We start from the raw sequence: 22,788 nt of genomic DNA on the forward strand, positions 1-22,788 counted from the left end.
GCTGGGAATCCACTGGGACTTACTGTCACACCAACTTTCCATCCCTGTAAAAAAGAGGAAAGAAATAGCAGGTTCTGTCAAGAGACTTCTGGAATCCAAAAGGATATCAAGACGCGAACAGGAGAGAGTGCAGGGCTCTCTCCAGTTTGCCTCAGTAACAGACCCAGTGCTAAGAGCACAGCTAAAGGATGCAATCGGAGTTTGGAGAAAATATGCATCAAATGTGCGAAGAGATCTGATAAGACCAATACTGACTCGTCTACGAACGCTTCTCGAGCCGTGGTCCAAAGCCATACAACGGAAGAAATTGGTGCTTCTTCAGCCCCCTCCCCCCTCTATGACTATTCATACAGACGCCACGAAGGAAGGATGGGGAGGTCATTCTCACCGGAAGAAGGTCCAAGGAACCTGGTCCAACCTATTCAAGAAGTTTCACATAAACTTTCTGGAAGCCATGGCAGTACTTCTTACATTGAAGAAAGTCTCCCCTCACCACTCGATCCACATAAGATTGGTACTAGACAGCGAGGTGATAGTGAGATGCCTGAATCGATAAGGATCGAGGTCACCTCAAATCAACCAAGTGATGTTGGCCATCTTCCGGCTAGCGGAGAAGAAGAGTAGGCACTTGTCAGCAGTTCACCTTCAAGGAGTCCGCAATGTGACGGCGGACGCTCTATCCAGGCTCACGCCGGTAGAGTCAGAATGGTCCCTAGACGCAGGATCATTCTCTTTCATCTTGAGTAAAGTCCCGGAACTGCAGATAGACCTCTTTGTGACGAAAGACAAGAAGTTACCTCTCTACGTGTCCCCGTACGAGGATCCTTTAGCGGAAGCAGTGGACGCTATGTCCCTCGACTGGAACAGATGGTCCAGGATTTACCTGTTCCCTCCTCACAACCTTCTACTGAGGGTCCTTGACAAACTGAGATCTTTCAAGGGGAAAGCGGCAGTAGTGGCTCACAAGTGGCCGTACAGCGTATGGTTCCCTCTGGCATTAGAACTACAGCTGAAGTTTCTACCGCTACCGGATCCAGTTTTGACTCAGCGAGTTCAGAAGTCGACTGTCTGCGCTTCATCACAGAAAACCCGGAACCTGCAGCTCATGATTTTCTCTCCCTAGCAGTGAGAAAACGTTTCGGAATATCAAGAGATAGTATAGACTTTTTAGAGGAATATAAGTCCAAATCCACCAGAAGACAATATGAGTCATCATGGAGGAAGTGGGTGTCCTTTGTCAAGGCGAAGAATCCACAAAAGATCTCGACAGACTTCTGCTTATCATTCTTCATCCACCTCCATGGTCAAGGTTTAGCAGCCAACACAATATCAACGTGTAAGTCCGCCTTGACAAGAGCTATTCTATATGCCTTCCAGGTCGACCTCTCTAACGACATTTTTAAGAAAATTCCAAAGGCCTGTGCTAGGCTCAGACCATCAGCACCTCCGAAAACCATTTCATGGTCTCTGGATAAGGTTCTTCATTTTGCTTCATTGTTGGACAATGAGGAGTGTGCTTTAAAGGATTTGACCCAAAAAGTTATATTTCTGTTTGCACTCGCTTCGGGGGCTAGAGTTAGCAAACATTCATTGGTTTATGCTTTTCCCAAGTAGGGAAGACTTCATGCCCTATAGGGACAGTGGCAGATATACAATTTCTTCCTATTCAGATATAAACCTTTGTCCAATCCAGTAATAGAACGGCAAACCGGGGAACTTGTCGGTATTTCATATCGACACAGGTGGTTCTTTTACAAACTTTGCTTTACATAATATAGGGTGAGACCGCTATATTGGCTTGTCTATTATTCATACATAGGTATATGTACTCCTCTAGACTTTTTCCAGAGTCTAGTATGACTCTTCCCTGTAGGGGGCAGGAAGCACTAACATGGTTTATGCTTAGATGAAATGATGTATGACGGTAACATCATAGGTCTCTAGGTCTATGCTGACCAGGAAATACTTTCTTGAGGGTATGGCACGATTTGAGAATCCACAGATACAGTAATGCTCTGGTATACTTCCATCAGGACGACATGGCCTGAGCCCCAAAAACGGATTTTGAGCGAAGCGAAAAATCTATTTTTGGGTGAGATAGCTATGTCGTCCTGATGGACCCGCCCTTCCTTTTTCATAAAAAGGGCTATAGGACCATTCCCTATAATGCAGTATCTGTAGCACCTCGTGTATCGCTACAAGGAATGCAGATGGCGCCGTCGGCGGCGCTATGTACACACTTGAAGCGAGATAGGAGAGGTGCCTTGTTAGCGGCTCTCCTTTCTTTCTCGTTTTTCGTTTTCTTGCCACTTTGACCCGTCGAAGTGTTAATTCTATTCGGGGTGTAGATTGCTATGTGGCGTGTCAAGAATACGTCCTCTGATATTATGCGATATCCCATGTTAAGTTTATTTAGGGATATTCGCTCCAGGAGTTAGAATTCTGGATACCTTAAGGTAAATTCTCTGGGAATATCACCATAGTCAAATATACCCTAGGAAGCTACCCTAAAGGAACATCCATCAGGATGACATGGCTATCTCACCCAAAAATAGATTTTTCGCTTCGCTCAAAATCCGTTTTGTTGTATCCAAGTTTGCAAAGGGATTTAGAAGAAAAACGGTATAAGCAATTAGAAAGTCTCCCAAAAGTAAGACATTTTTCCCCTTGTTCTAATGTTATGGTAAGATCATACAATACTCCAGAAAAGTGAGTACCAGGAGTTATTGTAAAAGAGATAGGAAATTTACATAATGATGTTTAAGTTGGTGGAAATATTATAAAACGTCATGTTGATCAATTACAGCCGTTAAATGAAAATTTTGTCGGTCATGTGAATGGATGATAAATTTTCAGTAGCTAAATCAAATATTAACCAAGATGCTCAAACATCAGATGTAGATTCAGAATCTATTTATGTACCAGTACAGGATGAAGTTTGAGTACTTCCCTATAGGGTGAATAGAGGGAAGCCCCGTAAGAGATTAGATTTGTAGTTTTGTACAATGTCAAGTTAAGGGGGAGGAGACTGTTATGCATTTTGTACTGTAATACTACAGTATATGTGCTACAGGTATTATGAGTAATGTTGCACAGTATTGCATTGATAGAACATGTTTAGACACAGCATATGTGTAGCAGTGTATGTTAAGAAGGATTTAATCATTCATTAATTATCCTACAGTTAGGATATGATTCTTCTTACTTTTGTATTGCAGTAGGATTCGATCTTTTTGAGACCGATGCTCACTTTTGTTTTTTGTATATATGTGTACGAGTTTTGTGGACATATTCTCACTCGAGAGTCACAAGTTGTCAAGACACGATTGAGAGCTGAGGAGCAATGTAAGCCAAGAGCAGAATAGATGTATTTTAAGATTACCAACATATCATTAAACCCAAACAAGAAGAATCAATGACATAGGATGAGATGCATAACCACACTAATGAATGGATATTATTCCAGGTATGTATGAAGCTGCCATTCCCTTTAGGATAACTAACATCATACACCATAATTATACCTCCCCAAAAATATGTATCCTAACAATGCAAATAATCCTATCAACACTAAACTGGTCAAACCTTTAAAGAAAACACAGCCCTGTTATCACCAATGTTTAAATCTGATTGGCTCTATCCCAAGGGTCTGGGCACCAAAATTTTATATTACGGCTGGCGAATTACATAAATTCCCGAGCTCCAAAACTCACCAAATTATATTACAGAAGTCTTATGCACTTGAAAAATAATACCCGAGCTCTGAGAATATTATGCAATATATATGAACAAAGAATATCTAAAGGTCTCTTACGTACACTCAAAACAAACCCTGGTGATTATTTGATATGAACCATTCTAAACCAACCTCTAACTTTGGTTCTTAGTCAAGGAATCGAAAGAAATAATGAGAAAAATATTGGTGATCGAAATGATATACACTTTACAAAAATAAACATATTCTGTAAAAGTTACAACAACAATTCAAAAGAATTAACTCCAAAATAAATCACTCGAAATATTAAACCTGAACTAAACCTTAGACTAAGACAAAAAATTATATACTTTGAAAAATTATACAATCACTTGTTTCACTAGAAATTGATTTAGAAAAATATTTTATTTTGATAATTATGAAAATAGTTAACACTTTAATGAACTTACAATTATGAAATTTACATATATGTAACTGTTACACTTACATCTTTTGGTTCACACAATGTTACCGAATGGGTAAGAAAAAAAGTACATTCAGTTATAAGAATTTTTATTAAATGTAGGCCTACTTGCATTAACACACTACACTTGAATTAACCACCAATAATTTCACCAACGTTCGAACAACACTATACAATATCCGTTGGGTAAAAAATCCCTTATTCACATTTGAGAAGATACACACTTGAGAGGAGAGAGGGCAAGTGAACTTTGGCTCTTTCAAACGGATAGGCTGGATCTTTACTGTTCCTTATGCATTTCTAGGGTCTATCTATTTTGACTTAGTACTTCTATAATTTTCTAATAGATCATTATCGTAGCATGGGGACAAGGCTCTAGTGGCGTAAGGTTGTAAACGTAGTAAATTGTAAAAGAGGTACTAACCTTGCTTGAGAGGCAACCCTCTCTCAGCTAACTCCACCAACCTACATCTCCTGACAATAAGAAAAGAGTAAATATAATTCAAGAATTTTCATGCACTTTCTAACGGCGTGGAAACTTAAAGATGTCGTAATCCCGTATGCTATATATTATGACCAATATTCTAGTATTCTAATACAATCGATAAAGACAAATTATTGTCGATTTAATACTGACATAAATTTCAACCCACCCCCTCTCTCTCCCCTGGTATACAGTATATATGTATCAAAGGCAGATGTAAATATCAGTATCATTGGTTTTTCTTTTCTACTTATTTGTGATCTGTTGGTGCGCATATTCCTGTTGCTAAATTATGAGTTTTTTGTTTACTTTCTTGAATCTAATTCGATATGACCTTTTTAAGGAGATTAAACCACGTGTTGGAACACTTGTGAAGTGACATAAAATTTTCGAGGGAGTAAGATCAATTCTCAGAAATCTCTGATATGGCTGTTTTATCAGTTAGCTTTTGTTCTGTTCAGTATTTGAGACAAATACTATTTACTGAAGTGAAAATTTAAATGGGATTACAATGTAATTTGGTTGCTACATTTTTTATTAAATATAATTTGTTATATTGAAATGTGATGTGATTAACAAATATGTGTGCCATGAAAACTCCATAATTCTATGATTTTTCAATAAGTTTGCCGGTTCTATGTAACCTTTGTTTTAATATTCTAGGTAACTTCTTTCTAAAAGGAAATAGTACAGTAGATAGGATAAATACGAACAAAAAGGAAAATCTTCAAATAAATAAACACCAAGCTTTTCTTCGGAGATATGTCTAATATGAAAAAATAAAAAGGTTTCATGATATAAAGCTTGGAATTTACAAAAATCTTCAAACTGTGATAAAAGGCAATAATCAACATCTTCCATTCAATAGTTACTACATCTTTTACTAAAAAAGAGATGTGGAAGATTGAAATATCTCTCTCTCTCTCTCTCTCTCTCTCTCTCTCTCTCTCTCTCTCTCTCTCTCTCTCTCTCTCTCTCTTCCAAGTGGTTAAAACTCATTAATTATGTATGAAATGGAATTAGAGATTGTGCTCTTGATATGAATGAAGTTAGAAGAAGTGGAGAGACAAACTACAATTCGACGAGTAGAGAATTGCTATTGGTTGGTAGTTGAAGGATACAGGCGCTCCAATAAACGGATTTTGAGCGAAGCGAAAAAATTTTTGGGTGAGATAGCCATGTCGTCCTGATGAAAGGTTCCTAATAGTAGCTTCCAAAGGGATATATGTACTACAGTGATATTCTCAGAGAATTTACCTTTAGGTCTCCAGAATTCTAACTCCTGGCACGAATATCCTTAAAATTCTCTCAAGGATATCGCATAATATCAGGGACGTATATCTTGATACGACACATAGCGATCTTCACCTCGAATAGCGTTTTCACTTCGAGGGGGAAGAGTGGCAATTTTGTAAGGGGAGACGTTATCAAGGTTACCCTACTTCCCATACTACTATTGAGTATCAAGATGGCGCCATATCCAAGATGGCGGACATTCCTTGTAGTGTTGAGCATGGTGCTACAGATATAGTAGTTTCGGAGGGATTCTGCGAAGACCTTTTCTATAGAAAAGGAGGGTGGGTCCATCAGGATGACATGGCTATCTCACCCAAAAATAGATTTTTTGCTTCGCTCAAAATCTGTTTTTTGGTCTCAAGCCATGTCGTCCTAATGGAAGCATACCAGAGCATTACTGTATCTGTGGATTTTCATCAGTGCCTTAACCTTGGGACAATTTTTTCTATGGTCATCTAATCATAAACAATGTTAGTGCTTCCTGCCCCCTACAGGGAAGAGTCATACTAAACGGTAGAAAAGGGGCCTCAAGGTTAGCATATATTGTATGAACAAACATAAGTATCCACCAGGTATACAAACGGTCTCACGGTTTATATATATTGTCAGAACAATATCAGTGTCCATTATATCCATTGTTTGTAAGCATACAATGATATGAGGTTTACTTACATGAGTAAGTCAAAGAACTCTGGCATTTTAAATATGCAAATTGCGGGCGAATTAGGACGCAATTACATTCTAATAGACATTTATTTCTAATGAATGACTAAATGCAATGACAAGTGAAACGAACGTAACATGATAAAGGATTATACGTGCAACGTATACAGAAATTAATTTCCCCTTTTGAGAGGGAAGAAATGATGAAGGCCACTCTAAGACTGAAAAAAATTTTTAATAAATTTTTCCTTTATAATTTCTGTAAATGTTGTATCCTATCAACACTGTGTACTATGTACACACGGCACAAGTGTTATCTGTATAATTCCACACCTAAGATTTTGAACAGACTTAGTGTCACCTTGGTAACACTCACTTAAAGGGTATCACACTAGAAGTGTTGACACCTTTTCCCTTTAATTGATAGTCCCAATCAATTAACTGTTCATCGCAGTAATTAAACGACAGGTTTTAATACACTACCTGCCGCCACCACATAATGCTTCAGTTCATGGACCTGCTTAGCATAATGTTTGTAGAACACTCTGGATGATTTCCATCCAATGAGCAAAGACGCTCAAAGACCATATACTGAAAAAAGTTCAGTGATGAAGCAATTTTCCTTGGATCATGACCTGCAGGTGTACTGTCAGGATCTGCTCTGCGAATAAAGTAGGTGAGCTTCGCCCTTAGTTGTTTTAGGGATAAGTTTGATCCAGAGGTTTCTCCTTTAAAGAGCTGTCCTCCCCTGAAGTCTGAAGTTCTACGAAGATAGACCTTTAGACACTCTACAGGACATAGAGAGACATCTTCCTTCAGAGGGCAGATTCTCCAGGGAGAAAGGTTGGATCAGGAAAGAGATTCAGTTCTCCCGCTTCTGTGAACTGAATGTGGCCCTCATTTCTAGATGGGGCTATTATTTCACTAACTCTAGCCCCAGAGGCTATAGCGAACAGAAAAATAACCTTCTGGGTTAGAGCTTTGAAGGAACAATCTTCATTGTTCACAGACCATGAGATGGGTTTTGGAGGTGCTGCAGGCCTAAGCCTTGCGTATGCCTTCGGAATCTTATTAAAGATTTCATTCGTCAGATCCACTTGAAAGGCATATAGAAGAGGTCTAGTCAAGGCTGACTTGCACGTAGTTATCGTGTTGGCTGCCAGCCCTTGATTATGAAGGTGGACAAAGAAGGACAAACAGAAGTTCATTGAAATTCCTTTCAATCCTTTTGCTTTTACAAAAGCAACCCACTTTTCCCAAGATGACTCATATTGTCTTCTAGTTAACTTAGACTTGTATTTTTCTAAGAATTCTATATTGCCTTCTGAGATCCCAAATCTTTTCCTAACCGCTAGGGCAAGAAAATCATGAAATGAAGGGTTTGGGCTCTCTGTGATAAATCGAAGGCAATTAACTTCCGAACCCTCTGAGATAGTGCTGGGTTCAGTACTAGGGCCAGCCTCAGCCTTAGTTCCTTCACCAGAGGGAACCAGTTGCTCTTGGGCTATTTGGGAGCCACCAGAGCTACCCCTCCCTGGAAGGATCTTAGCATATTGAGGACCTTCAGCAGGAGATTGGATGGGATGAAAAGGAATTCCTGAGTCCATCCCTTCCATACTAGAGACACGGTGTCTGTTATTTCCTCTAGAGAATCCTCGTATGGGGCTACATATCGAGGTAGTTTCTTGATGACGCTCGTCATGAAGAGGTCGATCTGCAGCTCGGGGACTTGTTCCCATCTGGGAGAAAATAGGTCTGCGTCTGTGGACCATTCTAACCCTATCGACTTGAGCCTGAGTAGAGCATCTGCTGTAACATTGTGGATCGATTGTACATGAACTGCTGATAGGTGCCATCCATTTAGGTAAGGGATAGTTAATATCACCTAAACTATATGAGATGCTCTCATGCCTTGTCGGTTCCGATGTGTCATTATCGCTTCGATGTTCCAGATCCGCCTGAGGAGGTCTGATCTGCTCGGAGAGAGTTTCCCTAACTACGACAGGACTACCATGGCCTTGGATAGAAATGACCAAGTCCCTTGGATTTTCCTCTGATGGGAGTGAACACCCCATTCTTCCGGCTAGGCATCCATGCGGATGATCTTCAATAGTCGAGGTATTTGCAAGGGCAAGGTCTTCAATAGGCTTTTGGCCTTTGACCATTGTTTGGGAAGCGATCAAGGAAAGACCGATATCGGTCATTTTAGATCTCTTCAAGCGTTTGATGTGTATCTTCTCCAGACTCTTAACGCATCTTTCAGCTGTGCTCTTAGTACTGGGTCTGTAACTATTGCTAACTGGAGAGAGTTCAGAACTCTTTCCTGTTAGCGTCTTGGAATCCTGACTGATTACCATAGTCTCTTGACTGACCCTGCAATCTCCTTCTATATCCCTAAGGGAAAGGAGAGCCGATGTGACCTCAGGTTTCGATGGTTTTTTAACCATTGAAACCTTTGAGCTGGAGAGAATCGAGACTTCTTGAAGCTGATTTTGCATCCCCGATGTTCCAGGAACCAGAACACTTCCTTGGATGCTCGTAGACCAGCCACTTCGGGTGCTGCCCGCTCCAGCATTTCGTCCAGGTACTTTGTTACCTAAACCATTTCTCAGCTTGGTTATTGCGTGACTCTGTCCGTCAATTCCGTGAAGATACTTAGGACTGTGTATAGTCCGACAAGTATCTTTCTTAAGACATACGTTATCCTCTGTAACTTGAATCCTAGGTAGGAGGAGAGGGGGTGACTGAGTGTTAGTTTCTTGATGACGCTCGTCACGAAGAGGTTGATCTGCAGCTCGGGGACTTGTTCCCATCTGGAAGAGAATAGGTCTGCGTCTGTGGACCATTCTAACTCTATCGGCGTGAGCCTGAGTAGAGCATCCGCTGTAACATTGCAGATCGATTGTACATGAACTGCTGATAGGTGCCATCCTTTTAGGTAAGGGATGGTTAATATCACCTAAACTATATGAGACACTCTCAAGCCTTGTCGGTTCCGACGTCTCATTAACGCTTCAATGTCCCAGATCAGCCTGAGGAGGTCTGATCTGCTTGGAGAGAGTTTACCCAACTACGACAGGACTACCATGGCCTTGGATAGAAATGACCAAGTCCCTTGGATTTTCCTCTGATGGGAGTGAACACCCCATTCTTCCGGCTCGGCATCCATGCGGATGATCTTCAAAAGTCGAGGTATTTGCAAGGGCATGGTCTTCAATAGGCTTTTGGCCTTTGATCATTGTTTGAGAGCGATCAAGGAAAGACCGATATCGGTCAATTTAGATCTCTTCGAGTGTTTGATGTGTATCTTCTCCAGACTCTTAACGCATCTTTCAGCTGTGCTCTTAGTACTGGGTCTGTAACTATTGCGAACTGGAGAGAGTTCAGAACTCTTTCCTGTTAGCGTCTTGGAATCCTGACTGATTATCATAGTCTCTTGACTGACCCTGTAATCTCCTTCTACATCCCTAAGGGAAAGGAGAGCCAATATAACCTCAGGTTTCGATGGTTTTTTAACCATTGAAACCTTTGAGCTGGAGAGAATCGAGACTTCTTGAAGCTGATTTTGCATCCCCGATGTTCCAGGAGAGAGTTCAGACCTCTTTCCTGTTAGCGTCTTGGAATCCTGATTGATTACCATAGTCTCTTGACTGACCCTGCAATCTCCTTCTACATCCCTAAGGGAAAGGAGAGCCGATGTGACCTCAGGTTTCGATGGTTTTTTAACCATTGAAACCTTTGAGCTGGAGAGAATCGAGACTTTTTGAAGCTGATTTTGCATCCCCGATGTTCCAGGAACCAGAACACTTCCTTGGATGCTCGTAGACCAGCCACTTCGGGTGCTGCCCGCACCAGGCTTTTGTCCAGGTACTTTGTTACCTGAACCATATCTCAGCTTGGTTATTCCGTGACTGTGTCCGTCAGTTCCGTGAAGATACTTAGGAGTATGTTTAGTCCGACAAGTATCTTTCTTAGGACATACATTATCCTCTGTATCTTGAATCCTAGGTAAGAGGAGAGGGGGTGACTGACTGGAAGCTGCCACTAGGCATCTTTCAGGTTTAACAAGACTGTGAACACCCCTCTCTGAAATAGGGTTCTTATGTTCAGAAGGATTAACATTCTGAACTTGCTGTTTTATTTGAACTTGTTGAGTGGCAACAAGTCCAGAATGACTCTGAGTTTTCTTGAGTCCTTCTTGTGAACATCAAACAGCCTTCCCTGGAATTCGATGGACTATACTTTCCTTACCACTTGTATGCTCTAGAGCTCTAAGGTATACTCTTCTAGAACGGGGTTGGGATGTAGGAAAAGTTGAGGAAATGATGGTGGAGGCATGTCTATTTTCCATCCTAGTCCCATCTTTATTAGGCCTTGGACCCGAGGATCGAAGGTCCAGCGATCCTGAAGGAACCTCCGTCGTACCAGAGGCGTCTCTTTGCTTCGACTGATCAGAAGGTTTACCTCTTTGACCGCCTGCCTGTGGCACCGCGGTTATCGAAACTGTGGGATATTGTTGAACAGCCCGGGGAAAAATTCTAGACTTTTCTGTCTTCCTTTTAGGTTGGGGACCCACATCCGTGGAAGACTTTCTCTTTGAAGAGATGCCCCACTTCTTGAGAAGTCCCGTATTCTCCGTGGTGGCTTTCTCAATCACATCTCTGATTACCTCGTTTGGAAAGAGGTCTCTACCCCAGATGTTGGAAGATATCAGCTTCCTGGTATCATGTTTCACTGTTGTAGCAGCAAACACAAACTCCCTACAGGCTCTCCTAGCCTTCATAAAGGCATATAGGTCTTTTACTAAGGTGGCCATATGCATTTTGGCCAAGACCATGAGCATGTCTGGGGTACTTTGATGGGCTGAACACAACTCTATGCAGTTCTGTAGGGATAGGGAGGCTGCAAGTCTCTCCTTTGTCTCTTGTTCCTTGTGCAAAAGAAACTCAGAAACTTTAGGGAGATTCTCGCTAAACTGTCGTCCAGCGACATCCGCGTCTAGTTTCCCCACTGTAAAGGTTAAGTGAACTTCCTTCCAATCCTTCTCCTGCATGGGTAAGGCTAGTGACAGAGGCTTGCACTCCTCAAGTGCAGGACATGGTTTGCCTGCCTCCACTGCCTTGGCAACAGATTTAAATGCCTTCCATGTAAAGGGGAATGTTATTGAAGCAGGAGCTAGAAAGGTAGGGTGTCTATTACTTAGTGCGAACACTTTCGACACCGAGTAACCCGCCTTTCTTAGGCTACTTGACAAGATAGCCTGTGCCCTATCATGGTCGAGAATCATGACCTCCTTCAGTTCCATTTCTTTTCCTGACGTTGGTTCATGCTTCAGTCGAATGAAGCAATTAGGGAAAGCGTCAAAGCTTGGTCAAAACTGGATTTCGTCTAAAGGAACAGCACCCATCTTCTCCGATATGTAGAGTTTGCCGTCTAAAATCGGCATAAGCTCCGCATACCTCCAGGGATTGGTTTTGGAGCATGTCGGAAGGTCTTGGTCTCTGGGTCGCTTGTATGACCCTTGGGGAGCGACAAGTGGAGCATCACAGAGTTCTATCTTGCGTTTTGTTTTCTCCGTTTCGCCTTGTTTGTGAAAGTTTTCCATTAGACCCTTAAAATGGGCCAGTAATTGGTCCATTTTGTCTAATAGAGGGGTAGAAGGTGAAGATGGTACTGGAGAGATCGTCTGGAACCCTCTTACCCAATTGCGTAGTTTCTTACGAGCTGCATCCCTAGACTCCATTGACTTGAGATTATCAAAACCCTCGGACACTAAGGTCCAACAGATATTGCAAACTTGGGGGTCCCAATATTGCAGGGATTCGGAAATAATATAGCAGGGGGCATGAAACCTGCATGTATTATGGCCATAAAAGTACTTACTCTTAATATTGCAGAAGACTGCAATAGATGTCATCTGGGGTTCCTCCTGTAAAGAAAGGAAAGCCGAATGAGTATACAATTGATTATCTCACTGATAAGCAATATGTAAAAGTCATCTTTTAACTAAAATAGCTTAAGATAGTAAGCTATAAAGGGATAGTGGGAGACACATACTTGTGTATCCCTTGCAAGCAATTGCTGTTACCTCCCCTCAGTATTAACTATAAAGAGTTTCCTTTATCAAGGCAACTCGAACGAAAGGGTTATAACCCCGAGGGGTAGAAAAGTGTACATTGCCACTGCCCCTTTTAATATTTAACACTCTGGGGTAAGGATAACTGATTTCTAATCAGAGTATTGAAGGAATTCTATTCTTTCAATATAGGATCGGTCTCAGCAGAAGCCTGCACAAGGGTACCCAAGATATGTTAGAAAATAACTACTGTATAATCATACTATAGTTTTCTGTTTGCAGTATATACTATATTGCAAAATACCGACTACTGTATAATTATATATTGTAGTTCAGCCAGTGTGCTGCCAGTATGGCTAGCATCTGGCGGCATGACGCCGACTGGACTAGGAAATACAAAAGATATATATTTGTGTATCCTACCCAGCCCATTTGCTGTGGCCTTCCCTTCCAATATTAAAACCATAGAGTTTCCTGATCAGGAAAGCTCAAAGATAAGGGTCCTAACCTTTAAGGATAGAAAGTGTACTACCACCGGCCCTTTAATTTATTTAATATTGTAAGGAAAAACGTAAACTGATTTCTAATCAGAATATTGAAGAAATTCTATTCTTTCAGTATAGGATTGGTCTCTGCAAACACCTGGGTAAGGATACCCAAGATATATTGGAAGATAACTACTAGTGTAATATATACAATAGTTTTCTATCTGCAGTATATACTATACTGCAAATATACTGACTACTGTATAAACATATACTATAATTCAACCGGCATATAGCCGGCATAGCTAGTCCCTGCCGGCACAGCCAGGCCAGCATGCTAGCTAAAAGAGAGAGAGAAAGCATGGAGTGAAGGACTGCCTTATTACTGTGTATGTATACACTAAATAAGGATGTAAACATCTAATTCACTGCCTTTCCCCAGAAAGAGGGTTCAAATGAAAGGGGAGAATGTATCATTCAGGCTTCCATCCAACCACCAGTACCATCGCCGGCAAGGTCCGGCCGGCACATGGCCGGCAGGCTAGCACCTGGCAGTACTGGTACAGTCGGTCTACCACAGGCTGAGTCAGCACCTGTCTGTGCCGGTCCGGCCAGCATACAGCCTCTTGAAAATTGTACGATGGAAGGAATAAAACAAGTCCATTAAAAAATGTTCACTTTAATGAAAGGTTGAACTTCCATGTGAAGTTAAATTTAGAACTGGTTGCTGGTGGGCTTGTTGACGTAGAGAAGGATTTTCCTGTGTCAGAAGTAACTACAGGTATGCTGTCTTCCTTCTCCTACCCTCCTCGCTTTTCAAGAAACCCTGAGGACATAAACGAAATACTATTTTCAAAAGGTAAAGGCAAGTTTTGCTAAATCACTCAATTCAATAACTGTAGTAAAATGAAAATAAGATTTTTGAGGTAAAAGCGCAAGCTCTGCTATTTCACTCAAGTCACTAAACTCAATAGTTAACTTTACAATTAATCAGAATTCTGAGCAATAAAAGATATATAGCCGACATATTCTGCCTCCAATTTAACGTGGCAACCACCTAACCACGAAAGGCCCAATGATCCGAAAACTTCGGCGTAAATTAAACATAACATAACATTGGCTAATTAAGTAAAAACTGCCTCTAATCCAAAAAACTTTCATATGGTAACACGCAAAGTTACAGCAGTGATAAGTTATGAATAATTTAAATACCAAATCCACAGGGTTTATTAATTGGGAATCGAGCAAGGGAATATTTATCCACGATAAACAAATTGACAGGGAATCACTTTAGAAGTCAGCATATCTTTCGTAATGACGTACCTTATCAATTCAATTCCTCGAAAATTTGGCGAAGATAGTGTCCTGATGTTACGACGCTCATGGCTGGTCTAGTCTTGTGCAGGATGGCGGAGAAAAGCGAGTATCTGTTACTCCTCCATTATATGATTTCGACCCACTCTGGATATAATAACACCTATGATATCCAGCCGTCCGTCCAGTACGAAAACCTTCTTTCAACTCCTTTTCTCTCTGCTGGCGATGTTTCCTTTAGAATTCGTATTACTGGAAAAAACAAGACCACCAGCAGATAGTTCCGAAAGGGTTGTTTAGTAGTTCACGCTTCAAAGGATTTACCGTCAAAACGAAAATATACAATATGCTGGGTTTCCCTTCAAGCATAAACTACCCTTAATTATAATAATAATAATGCATAAGTTATCACTGGGTAACACAGGTTTACCCAGAAAGAAAATCAATAAACAATGGAATATATGATTTGCTAACCAAATACTGTAGCAACAACAAAAGGAACAACATTAATTAAACAGAATTTCCAACACTCCAGGGAAGGAGCTCGGATTTTCTAGGCTTTGAAAATCTGAGGAAGTTCCTAATTTATTCTAGGAGCATATCCTTAGTCCTTAATCCTGAAGCAACGGCAGCTGCTCTCTTTGGATACCTATAATTAGAGTCCACTGCTATAGTTTTCTTGGGTCTCACAGAGGGAGCAATGCCACTAATACAACCTTTATCCATGAGCAAGGGTATAAGGCTGGTAACATGTCTTTTCACAACTTCACCAGACTTCCCTTTCTAAATCTGAGCATTGGTCACCTCTCCAAGGTCATTCTTTACCACCCCCTTAACAATCCCAAGTGGATAATTTAAGGCCTTAGTATGAGGATCCTTCAGCAAAACAATGTCTCCAGCTTCAATGATTTTATGGGTAACAGGCTTGTATCTGTCAGTCTTATCAACTGCTTGATTTATCAATGTCGTCAAAAATTCAGAATGATAAATTCTAATCAAGGTCTCTCTTACCTTCCTCAGCTTGCTGTAAGTGTCCTCAATTATTCTTGAGGGTGAATCTTTCAAGTCATACTCCCCATCTAATTCAGGATCACACTGCAATTCGGGTATAATGTTAACAGAGGTTAACTCTTAGCCGTGTATTAAAATTTCTGGAGTTATTGGGCTAGGTACAGATTCATCAGGCACATCCCTTAAACCATCCTTAAAGGCAATGGGACGACGATTTATAAGATGAGTTGCCCGAGATATTAGAAAGGCCATATCCCTTATGTCTAACACATTTGTTTTAATGGATTTGTTTATTAGATGTTTTACCATTTTTATGCAAATTTCCACTAAAGAACCCATTTGGCTACAACCCTTGTAATAATTTTCAAATTCAATAGGTTTAATTCCATTTTCTTCAAAGTATGACTGAGTATCAGGATCTTTTAAAAAATCTGCAATAACATTAGCCCCGGCAATAAGTTGTGTCCCCAAATCGCTTACTACAAATTGTGGTAAACCATGTTCAAAGGTATGTAGAGTGAATGATCTCAAAAATTCCTTGACTGACAAATCCAAGCATAATTTCAAATTAATGGCCCTTGTATACATACAGCTCATACACAGAATCCAAACCTTCACCTTACTACCCTGTTGCTTTACAAAATATGGTCCAAAATAATCAATATATACATAACTGAAGGGAATCTGGGAAGGATCCATCCTAAACTCCCGGTAAGGGGACTGATTTAACCGAATGGTATGCTCCTTGTACCTTTTACAGATGACACAATCTTTTACCACTCTTTTAACAGCTGAAAAACATTGTGGTATCCAGAACTTCTTACGTAGCTCATTCAGAACAGAATAATAACCAGCATGCTTGAGTTTTATATGAAGACTCCTGATTATCAGTTCTGTCAAGGAACTTCTGTTAAACAGCAAGATTGGGAAGCAACACCTCTGTTTACCTTTCCACCTGTCAAACTTGCTTTTGACTCTGAGAATTCCATCTTTATCTGGGTAAACATTCAACTGTCTAACCAAATTAGGTATATCCTTAAGAAGTTTAGAATTGGATGCAAAATACTCCAACACACTAGGAAACTGAATTTTTTGTTCTTTCAATATGATCATCTTCAGAGCTTTCACATAAAATCCTGTATCATTAGATTCAACGGGAACCTTCAGTTTTCTAGCTGTAACTGTAGCTTTCCATTTGGCAAAACACTGGGCAATCCTGGCTTGCACTTTAACCATGAGAGAGAAACTAGAGTATCTGTTTGGAGAAACTAGATGCTCAGCAACGTCCTCCCTAAGGTCTTGTGCACAAACATTACTTAAAACATTCTCCTCTTTGAAGTCAAGGGTAGCCCTAGGGTTAGGAACTGTAACTCTCAAAATATCTTGACTGACTATAGACTGGTGGATATCAGGTTGAGGTCCGGAAAAATAGTTTGTATTAATTAACTGTTTATAGGACAAGGTTCTTGTTATGCAGTCTCCAGGATTGGCAGTTCCAGTGATGAAAGTAAAATTAACAGGAAACGTTTCACATAACTTATCTATTTGTTGTAGCCTGTTAAGAACAAATACAGACCTTTTCTGCATCTTATCCAGTTTATAGGAATATGAATTGATCCAAGAAAGAGCTACCAAACTATCAGAGTACAAATCCAAACTTTTTATTGCAATTGGAACGAGGCAATCAGGCCCTCCTAAATCTTTATACAAATCAATTAACAACTCCACACCCAAACAAATGGCTTGTAACTCCAGGGAAGGGATGGACTTCGTATTAGACTGTCTGTTTATGAGCCTGTTTTTGGCTAACAAAAAAATTGTTTGGCCAGTATCAATGTTCTCTATATACAGAACAGCTCCATATATCATACTGCTAGCATCTACACAAGTAATAAGTCTGTATTGTCCATCTCTTTCCCCAACAAATCTTTGAACAATAATTTCAGGAGTAGAATTAGCTTGCCTTGCAATGCATTTCCATTCTTTTAGCTTTTCAGCAGGTAAAATATCATCCCATCCTAATGACTTATCCCACTGTAAACCATGCATAAATAGCCTTGCCCTATTAAATACTGGACCATTGATATTATACAAATCAAAGTTTGAAGCAATGGACTTGAGGATGGACCTCTTCGTACTGGCCGAAGCTTCCAAAACAATGGGAAAAGTTGAAAGGGTATCCAACTCCCTATTCCATTTCAAACCTAAAAGTTTAACTTCCGTTAATGTATGTTGATCCCAGTCTGAGTCAATGACTTCTTGAAGTGGCCCATCATTGGTGACAATTTGTTGCAATTCTATTCTATAGGGAGAAAATATATTTGTTAGCCGAGTATAGGCCCATTCCAAGGTATCCGAATTTTTGCAGGTATAAGCTCCATTATCCATATAAAACAACTGATAAAGCAATTTCTTCATATTTTTTACCTCTTGATTATCATCCTCCACATCCAAAACCAGTATCTTATAAAGACTCAACATCAAAATTGTAGGGCTGCATCTTAAACCAAAACTCAATCTAAGATTCTTGTAACCAACTAAGGAAAAATCTTTCTTCTTCACACTTCTAACCCAAAGAAAAAGTAATTTATTCTGATCTGAAGGTCTAAGTGCTATCTGATTAAAAGCCTTTTTGAGATCAAAGCACAATATTTTCGAACCAAATCGTAAGTTAAGCAAGGCTGAACTTAACTTTTGGTTTAACGACGGCCCTGGATGAATTGCCTGGTTATGGCTTACTGTCATGGGTTTTCTAGGGTCAGCCTCAAATATGTTTGATAGAAATACTACTCTGCATTTTGTAGTCTCTCGATCAAGTTTAAACACCCCCATGTGGGGTAAAAAACAATGTTCAGGATGTTCAGTTAGGTAATGCTTAAGGTTTGGGATCTTTTCAATTATTCCTAAATTTTCTTGTTCTTTAATGACTTCATCCATGAGTTTCAGATGCATCTCCCTTTTGCAAAGCTTCTTTAAATTTGACTTTAACACTGCTTCAGCTAGTTTATAATTTTTACCAAGTAAGTGTGACACCTTACTGTTCCATAGCAGAGGCATTGTTATTCTACCATCCTCATTAACAGTGGCATTGTTAAGTGCATATCTTACTAGAGAATTATTGAGTTCCACAGATGTCTCATTCTCTTCCTTATCATAATTAAGGATCCTTTTGCAGTCATATTCCAACATTTGCTTGGTGGCCCTTTGTAGTGCTTGCTCATTTATGCCCCCATTCTCATTTAAAACTAGAAAATTAGCTTCTACCACCATTTCCTCATGCTCCAATATAGATTCATCATTAAATTTACCTAATCCAAGGCCAATGGAATCAAGAGAATCTACATCCAACTGAGCAACATCAGACTTGCAAGTAATTGAAGTTTCAACTGCATTTAAATCAGGAAGGCAATGTAAATTTTTTAACATTGTGTCAACATTACCAAGAAGCATCACTCCAAAGGAAGTTTGAAAGTATACTGAAGGACTATCCTGTCCAAACCTAACTGTTGACGCCATAGTGCAGTGAGCAGAGTTAGTGCCTAGGATGAAATCTATACTATTTAACTCATCCCCATTATTTAGCAACTGTTTATCTGCAAGGGTGTAACCCTTAGCAGAGAAATGGCTTGCCACCCTGAACAAATTAGGCAACTTCAAATTTATATTTATATAAGGTACACATAGGGCCTCCACCTTGCAAATTTCCTGACCAAATTTTAAATTCAGTTCCACAACCTTTGTATTATATGATTTAGCAGAGTTAAAACCATTAACAGTAAGACTCACATTTCTCCTCAAAACTTTGAACTGAATCTTCTTAACCGCTCTATCCGTAATAAAATTACACTGACAGCCCTAGTCTTGTAAACCTCTTATTTGGGTATGGTCCTCTAGCTGACAAGTGAAAGTTGGTAGAGCAGATCTATTGCCATAGCACTGAAGAGCATCCACTGAAAATACTACCCCCGTGGAAACCTTTTCAGATTTCTCATTAACTAAATTGGAGTTTTTATTAAGACTTCTAGCATTGACCACCTCCTCTTTTTGGGAATCTTTTTTAATGCAGAGAAAGGTGAAATGCCAGCCATTACATCCTCTGCATTTCTTATGAAGTCTAAATCTGCACAAACCCGCAGAATGAGAGGAACTGGCACACTTAAGGCAACCTCCTATCTCTTTCAGCTTATCCACCTTTGCCTTATTACTATTATAAACCGGGCACTTGAAAACTTGGTGATCATCAGTTGCTCTGTCATAAGCACATAAAGAGCATTTCGCCTTAGTAGGCTGCCCTTCAACATTCACATTAGAGGCTAGATTAACAGTCTCTGAAGTTTTGGGAAACTTCTTAACTTTTGTATAAATTTTCTGAGATGCTATGCCATATCGTTCACATGCTTCAAAAATGTTATCATTAATTTCTGAAAGGGAGGGCCTCGTCTTATTGGTAATATTTACTAGCTGAGATTGGAAGGTGCTGTTCATGCCATTCCAAAAGAAATAGTTCAAAAAATCGTCCACTTCCATTTTCAACAACTTAACAGATTCCATGAAATTTTTCATCTGACCAACGTACGCAAATGGATCTGTTTGGTAAGGCATTTTCATATCTGTCAACTGTTTTATTAAAGTAAACTTCTGAAACCTAGGGGATGCTAAAGCAGACCTTAAAATTAATTTTGCATCTTCATATGTCTGTTTGTCTGTTTCAAGTGAATCGAGTAGTATGGATGCACGTCCTGACACTTGTTGCTTCAGCAGCAGTAATTTGTCTCTCTGAGTGTACTTGAAGGTTTTAATAACCTCTTCAAATTCAGAAAGAAATTTCTCTATATTTTCTCCCTCTACACTTTTAAATGCTGGTAAAGGAGCTGTAGGGCTTTTCAAAAGGCTTCTAGCTTCTTCAAGTACAGAATTGGGAGGAACTGAATCTTTAGTAGCCTCAAGGGTAGCTATAAAAAAGTTTATTTTATCCAAGTAGCTCTCACAAGCTTCAAACTCAATATTCAATTTTGATTCATCTTCCTCTTCTGCCCATAATAACTTAGCTATTTTAGAATTATAAACCTTCAGCTCTTCAGTAAATCCATGAAATTTAGAGATAAGTGATCGCCGTTCAACTTCTGAACCCAATTTACAATCTTCAATTCGATTGACATTCTTAGTCACTTGACTGCGGATGTATTTCCGAGAATTTATCAAAAGCGATAATTCTGACATCTTTGCTGATTGCTATTAAAACAATATTTCAGACAATCACAAATCAATCTATAGAGCAGATCTAACCCAACAGAGTTTAAATGTGCGGCGTCCCTGTATAACCTTCTATTATCTAATCTACCTGGACCCTCTACTCTGAACAAGTAATTCTTGAAACTCAACTTGTTAATAAATTTATTGAGATAACGCCTCATTAACTTTAATTCTTCCACGCATGGGCTATCAAACCGATTTCTCCTTTCATAAAATCGGATTTCAATTTGAGATGCAATTATAAAAGATCTTGGTAACCTGGATCTCAGAATCTTGTAAAATTCTTTGCAATTATTCTTTACCACTGACAAATCTACACGAGACTTCAAATCATTACCTCCTAAAATTACCAACAAATAATCGGGGTTATACGTGAAAACATCTTCTAGGAGAGCTAGATTATTCAAAAAATAATTAAATGTGGCACCAGGAAAACCAAGAAACTGAACATCAAAAGATGTCGGTTCAATCACAATTGTTGAGCTATTAACCCTAAGCTCCAAATCTCTAACATAAGAATGTCCTAGAATTGACAGTTTCATGACAATGCCAAAACCAAAATATTAACTAGGTAAAATTCAAGGACAACTTAAATTATAAACAAAATTTCAACACTGAAAAATTCGAAAAATTCTCGTACTTTCGTCATTCTCTCCGCCAATCCTACACTCAACGAGACCAACCAGCAACCAAATTTCTTACTCGAGCCCCACGTTGGGCACCATCTTGAAAATTGTACGATGGAAGGAATAAAACAAGCCCACCAGCAACCAGTTCAAAATTTAACTTCACATGGAAGTCAACCTTTCATTAAAGTGAACATTTTTTAATGGACTTGTTTTATTCCTTCCATCGTACAATTTTCAAGACAGCCGTCCAGGCTAGTACCCCAGCAACAGCATTTGTGGCCGGCAATCCAAGGAAGGACTGAAGAACCTTGGTGACAGAAGAGACTTCCTACCAACAGCCATCATGGCTGCCGGCAGCCGGCAGCCACCGGCAACTGTCATGGCCGCCGGCAAAACATGGCTGCCAGCAGCCTGTATAGCCGCCGGCAGTTTTAGAAACATTGCCGCCAGCAGTCGTCGTGGCCGCCGGCAGCCGGCATAGTCGCCAGCAGCCGGCATAGTCGCCAGCAGCCGGCAGCTGGCATGGCTGCCTGCAGCTATCATGGCCGCTGGCAACCATCATGGCAGCCAGCATAGCCGCAGGCAGTCAGACAACAGCTGTTAAGTAGGAGTCCGTCCGGCCCTGCAACCCACCGGTAATCGGTGAGATTGCAGGACGACGGCCCAAAGAGTTACGATGGCTAGGCCATCACTATAGGACAGAGGGGGGAGGGAAAAGGGTCCTGTATGAGGTGTGGAAGGACCCGGCAAGGTTGCTGGACCTACCGCACCCTTAACCCTGGATAGGTACGATGGGTCGTTCGCGACCCCGAGCGTAAAAAAAAAACAGGTTTTTCTCACGTGACTCACCCCCGTGACTGAATTTGTGGGTGATCGACCTGCAGGAGGTGTCTCCCCTACACGCTCTAGTAGTGTCCAGATGTGCATTGCTGTAGCTGTACTCCTTCCCCGATTTCTGAGACGCGTCGGGGTCGAGCGCGACCGAGTTTACCCTTCTAAGGTAGTTTGCATAATTATCAAAGTTATTACGTATTATGAAATTGTCGTAGAATGGTGCAACTTGTATAGGTTATCAGTTGTGGAAAGTCTTGGTGGATTGTTTGGCTACCATGTGCATGATTTTTTTTTTAGTTAAAATGTCGTTCATCACCACAAGGACCATTTTACCGCGAGTGCCCCTTTTTCATTTTTTTTCATTTTTTTGCCAAGTCTTTTTTCCGTAAGATATTGCCAAATAGTGTCGTAAAACTTTTGCTTGTTTAGTGTTGGAAAGTGTGTCTAGATGATCTGGCTACCCATGCATGACTTTGTTTTTGTCAGATACGACGTAGTTATTGGTATATTGGGTATTTAACTGCGGTTACCAATTTCTGTTTTTTTTCAATATTTGTAAAAATTA

The 22,788-nt window shown here is 40.2% G+C and overlaps 1 protein-coding gene across 1 annotated transcript; it reads right to left on the reverse strand.

The window, feature by feature from the left end:
• Positions 1-6,699: 6,699 nt before the first annotated feature.
• LOC137649467 (uncharacterized) lies at positions 6,700-21,302 on the reverse strand. Its single transcript, XM_068382450.1, is given in 4 exon segments — positions 6,700-6,842; positions 10,501-10,707; positions 17,379-20,739; positions 21,111-21,302. Coding segments are annotated over 4 exon segments (3,903 nt in total).
• Positions 21,303-22,788: the final 1,486 nt, after the last annotated feature.

The sequence above is a fragment of the Palaemon carinicauda genome, chromosome 11 (genome assembly GCF_036898095.1).
Source record: "Palaemon carinicauda isolate YSFRI2023 chromosome 11, ASM3689809v2, whole genome shotgun sequence".
Classification (NCBI taxonomy): domain Eukaryota; kingdom Metazoa; phylum Arthropoda; class Malacostraca; order Decapoda; family Palaemonidae; genus Palaemon; species Palaemon carinicauda.